General features: G+C 34.7%; 1 protein-coding gene across 1 annotated transcript in view; it reads right to left on the reverse strand.

Moving 5' to 3' along the window:
* The window catches only part of LOC111043811 (lamin Dm0), a 41956-nt gene extending 39482 nt beyond the window's left edge, over positions 1-2474 (reverse strand). The window contains exon 1 of the mRNA XM_022328864.2: positions 1851-2474. Within this exon, the coding sequence (XP_022184556.1) occupies positions 1851-2254 (404 nt within the window). The 5' untranslated portion in view covers positions 2255-2474. The remainder of the gene's footprint in view (positions 1-1850) is intronic.
* Positions 2475-6168: the final 3694 nt, after the last annotated feature.

Raw genomic sequence — 6168 nt, forward strand, 5'->3', positions numbered from 1 at the left:
CATAATATATCTCAGATAAAAACTAAATAATCAATAATCGACGGTGATGAATACGAATAAGAAGTATTTTACTGAATTTAGTTCATGAACATTTGGTCGTTATTTGATTGCTCATAAAACTAAAGTGTGTTACCACACCCTCAACACTGTCTTCAGTAAAGTTGGGATGATAATACAAGGCGAACATCGGCCTGAAGCCATGTCTTGCAACAACGTTCTTGAATACTGATGAGGTATTTCAAGGAATGCATACATACAACTAGGTGACCGATGTCTAGGTGCTACGTCCTAAAAGACAAGTCAAAAACTTGGACCGCAGCTCAGTAGGCCTACTATTTTTTGGGGCCTTTCGATAATTAAAATTCAGGTCCAAATAAAACACATTTCAAATATTATTATTATCTACTATACTACTACCTACTAGTTGGATCTCAGTTTTAATACGATTTTGACAATTCTATAATTTATATGTTGCTTTTGCAATGCTATTGTTTTGTTGCTTTGTCTTCCTCTTCCACTATTATCAAATCTAATTGTTTATAAAATCCGCCTAGCGGTAAACCAGAATATTGTTATCGCTGTAAGTTAACATCGTTTTTTTGAAATATTAGTAGATAGTAGTAGATATTGTCAGCATTTAAACTTTTTATCAATAAATTGTAGGATTGTAGCTGTCAATTGTATCAGTTGAAGAAACCTTTGTCAGTTGTAGATATGGTCACCAACTTTCAACTTTCCATCAATAGTGACAATGACAATACAGAAAGTATAGATGTACCTTGAGACAATGTTTTAAAACTTGGTAAGCCTACTATAGTCCTATTTGAATATTAGAGCAGTTTATGATAACCTAAATTATAATCTTTCAATTAATATAGGAACGAAGATTTGTTAATAATCCAAACTATAAAAATAGGTAACTTAAGCCTACTAAAAATTAACATTTCAAACTTGAAATAAATTTATGATTTGATACACAATTTCATAGAATGGGTATACTAAGAGTTGTACCGTAGTGTAATTTTATTTTTAAATTTGTTCTACTCCTAGATAGTATGGGATAGTACAGGGGTGCCCATCCCCGCAATGGTCCATGTCGCAAAATTCTCAAAATTTGGTATCCATTTAGGTAGCCTACTTGAAAACTGTGGGTATATTGAAAAATCCCCCCCCCCCAATTTCCCTAGTTTTTTCCAAAAATCCCCACCAAAATTCAGTCTCATGTCGCAACTTGCTACATCAAAACATGCTGTGGGCACCCCTGGGATAGTAAGTAATTTGCTTAGTAACTTTATATTGTTTCTTCAGGGACTGATGTTTTATCTCGCACAATGTAAATAGATTTTTTTATTTTTTAATAATCAACAACAACCAAATTAAGTCTGATTATAAACAGACGCCGTCCATCCAGGAAGCTGGTCAATGACGAAGAATAGGTATTTATGCTCATTTTTTCCAACGCAATTTTGATCAATAATCAAAACTGTAAAACGCAACATTATAGGCTAATAGACCAATTAAAATTCGGTAAATTACCGTTAAACATTTGAATTTAGATATTTCAAAATCCAATTACGAATAAATAATAATTTAATGTAAATTAACAATTTATAAAGGCCTATATGTCAAAGTCATCAATAATTGATACCCTAAACCCGATTATTGGCTTCAGTCTGAGTTCAAGAAAATAGGTTAGCTAACTATTTAAATTAGTGGTTTCGGTTTTTATTGACCATAATGTGATAAGTTGATTAAAGAATAATATAAAATTTATGGATAATGGAAGTTGGAAAATTACATTAGGGGTAGGCCTATTGATAAACTGAATTTAAATCTGAAAAGTTACTTACCTTTTCTTTAGCTCATCGGCGTCCTTGGACAATTTCCGAACCTCAAGTTCGATTTTCGCTTTTTCTCTGGATATTGAATCCAATAGCTTGCGAGCTTCGGCAATCTCAGCTTCATAAAGAGACTTGACGTTAGTAACCTCGCGCGTTGTATATTCCTGGGACGTTCGAACCTCTCGGGTTAGGCGACTGTTTTCCGTCTCCAAATGACGCACCTTATCAATATAAATTGCAAGACGGTCGTTCAAATTTTGCAAATCGGCTTTTTCTTGAAGCCGGCCATATCGTGTAGGACTGAGAGGGCTACCAGATTTGCCCTGGTTGCCGGAAGAACTAGGTTGAGGTGTTTCGGGTCTAGGCGTAGAGCTGGCTCTGGACGCCGCTGATTTTTTCGCTTTTGATGCCATTGTTAATTTAAAATGATGTAAAAACTTTTGAAAACTCAACTCACAAATAAATTACAAACTAAACGCTCACTGTGTCACACACAAAAACACCAAACACACAACACGAGAACACCAGGTCACGAATGTGTTTGATCACAACACAACGTATGAAGTGAAGAACGGATCTGAAACGAAATGAACTCTGGAAACTCGAACCGAAGCGACAAGAGAAGCCGGCTAGAGTTCGCGTTGGTCGGTTAAAATGGCGGTTACACTGCTCTCTCAATCTAGATACTTTTCCCAAATGCAATCACTTTTTAAACACATTCTAGTTCATATAAGTCATGAGATCAATTTTATGAGTATTCAATATCAATCTGAATTTCATGAATCGATAGATCAAGCAATACGGGATATACATTTTAGAAGTACAATAGGCTAACAAAATTTCGAGTACATTCTGACAGGAGACGACTCTTTTGAAAGAACGATTCTACGACCTGAGAATTGACCAAGTATTATTATATTCGATATAATTGCTAAATTTGAAAAAAAAATAATTTTAGATGTTTTTATTGTAGAAATGATTCTTTCAACTGTAAATTTATGAATTTTGGTTGGACGATATGTTTTTTTAAGAATAACATGAATGAATATCTTTTATCTACGACCATGTTATAATGTGAACATGAAATTTATGACCAATGTTATTTCAATAGAACAATGGGAGCACAAGGTTGCCGTTATTATGATGAATCTATCTAAAAAGCCTGCGCTCTCTTTTCTGCTCTTCCACACAATTATTTCACAGGCTCTCTGAGCTCATATGATTTACAAAACTTAAAATGAATGTAAAATGAAATTTATGATGAAAATTTATTTATTTATCCATCATTTATTTATAACCCACATTTGGATTATACTCTTCAAATAATTGATTAACGACTACATTCAACTCAAGCAATTTTAAACCTTCAAAACGTATTGGTTCCAGACAAAGTATGTTCAGAAAAAATCTTATTGAAATCATAGTAATGTTCCAAGAGGAAATTTATTCACAGAGAAATGTTTCAAAATGTGAAATTTCATTTGGATATAATTTTATTGTTTAATTCAAATTCGAATAAAATGAGAATTATCGAATAAGAAATTTTTTATGATGCATTATCCAAGTTTATAATGGCACTGCTTCATCAAGCGGTAACAGCCATCGATGTTTAAAAAAAAACACTTTTGAAAAGTAGCCTAGGAGGGCACTGTGATGATGAGGGCCATTTTAACGTTGGCATGGTCATTGATAAATAACAATTTGTGAAATAGAAGAAAAGAAAAACTATTTTCAATAATAACTTCAATTTTCTAAACGAGCTCGTGAAGAAGATTTTCTCCTCTTCACACTTCAATAAATGATTCTATTCGTGCAAGTTAGGTACCTACGGTATATACCTAGTATAGTTGGGCTATTAAAAAAATCTGATGTGGCGCACTCACACAACTTTCCTTGCCGTTATTGATCACCTGACGCTAGTGTTCTCGCACATCTCAAGTCTACTATAATTATTCAAATATATGAGACAGCTGGTGATACGACAATAACGCTGGAGACTCACGAGCTCTGCTATCTCTTCGTAGTGAATGATAGTAGTAGAACCAACACTTCCCAACAGTTTACAATTTAATAATCACATTTTTTCGAATTTCAAGCTTATTTTCAATTTTAGGTGAAAATGTTATTGAACATTAATTGCAGAGATTTTCATGCTCTATCTTTTCCACTTAAATTTTTTTGTTTAAATTGTGTATGAAGGCTGATAATTGAGAATCTAAAATCAAACTTTGCATAGATGGGGCGGAGCTCATGAAATTTTTACAGATATAGGACGTGTTGCAGTTGATAGAGCTTATCAATGACTATTTCAGGTATGAATTTGATCAAAATCGTTGGAGCCGTTTTTGAGAAAATCGCGAAAAACCCTGTTTTTGACAACATTTTAGCCGCCATCTTGGATTGCATTTGATCGAAATTGTTCGTGTCGGATCCTTATAGTGTAAGGACCTCACGTTCCAAATTTCAAGTCATTCCGTTAACTGGGAGGAGATGAGATATCGTGTAGGCCTACACATGCAGACGCACATATACACTCATACACACACACACACACATACAGACCAATAGGCTACCCAAAAATCTGGTGTGGCGCACTCACACAACTTTACTTGCCGTTATGAAAATTTATCACCAGACGCTATTTTAACGCGCATCTCAAGTCTACTATTCTAAGATCTAAGCCAGCTGGTGACAGTACAATAACGCTGGAGGCACACGAATTCTGCTATCTCTTCATAGTGAATGATTCAATAGAATCAACAGTTGCCAACAGTTTGCAATTGAAATAATAACATTTTCTCAAATTTCGAGCTATTTTGAATTTTAGGTGAAAATACTAGACATTAATTGTAGAGATTTTCATGCTCAATCTTTTCCACTTGCAATTTTTTGTTCAAATTGTATCTGAAGCCTGATAATTGGGAATCTAAAATCAAACTTTGCATAGATAGGGCGGTGCTCCTGAAATTTTTACAGAAATGGGACTTGTGGCAGTTGATAGAGCTTATCAATGACTTTTTTGGGTATGAGTTTGATCAAAATCGTTGGAGCCGTTTTCGAGAAAATCGCGAAAACCCTGTTTTTGACAACATTTTCGCCATTTTAACCGCCATCTTGAATCGCATTTGATCGAAATTGTTCGTGTTGGATCCTTATATTGTGAGGACCTCACGTTCCAAATTTCAAGTCATTCCGTTAATTGGGAAATGAGATTTCGTGTACACAGACGCACATATCGCACGTGTCGGATCCTTATATTGTAAGGACCTCACGTTCCAAATTTCAAGTCATTCCGTTAATTGGGAAATGAGATTTCGTGTACACAGACGCACATACACTCATACACACAGACCAATACCCAAAAACCACTTTTTTGGACTCAGGGGACCTTGAAACGTATAGAAATTTAGATACCTTAATTTTTTTCGGAAAGCAATACTTTCCTTACCTATGGTAATAGGGCAAGGAAAGTAAAAATCGGACTATAGAATTATTCATCATAAATCAGCTGACAAGTGATTACACAGATGTGTGGAGAAGCCAGTCTATTGCTGTATTTCCATAAGGTCTTATAGTCTATAAGGCCTATGTCTATCAAGCTGAAAGTATGGATAAATTATTGCATTTGTGGAATAGTGTTTTTATTTCAATAAAATCTATATTTAATGAAATACAAATGTCTTTAATCTGAAATTTATATAGTATTCCATCCAATAAAAAATTGATACAGTAACAAAAGTTACATTGATAAGCTAGTATAAACTACTACGATCTAGGAGGAATCAATCTACATGTTATGACGTCATTAATTAGTTGTGGGGCCTGAAGTAATAGTAGGTATTGGTTTAACTCGCAATGGTATGGTGGTAGTCGCAATACTTCCAACCCAGCTTCCTTTGCAATCTCTTCAATTGGATATTCCTGACGTTCTGGTTTCTGTTCATTCACAATATACATCAACTCTCTTTTTATAAGTTCCTCAGAAGCCATTATTCCATGCCCTCTCAACCATGTCAATATAACGTCTTTCATCCATGATTGGTTTGGAATTTTCTCAATTTGCCTGAAATCATAAGATGTGTTGTCGACTACAATCACACAGTTTGTGGGGCAATTGGGGACAAGTTGCTCCTTAAACTATTTTTTTTCCGAATTCATTTCTTCGTGTGCATCAGCCGTATTCTTTCTGCATAAGAAAGAAGCTCAGCAACTTGAATGAACCATTTATGGGTTCCAGAGTAAACTAGAGCAAAAATTTGGTCCCCTGTCAGTCGACGCATTCAAGCCTTTCAAGAAAGCGTCTCTTGCACTATTGACACTTGACAGT

This window comes from Nilaparvata lugens, chromosome 2, assembly GCF_014356525.2.
Source record: "Nilaparvata lugens isolate BPH chromosome 2, ASM1435652v1, whole genome shotgun sequence".
NCBI classification, from domain to species: Eukaryota; Metazoa; Arthropoda; class Insecta; order Hemiptera; family Delphacidae; genus Nilaparvata; species Nilaparvata lugens.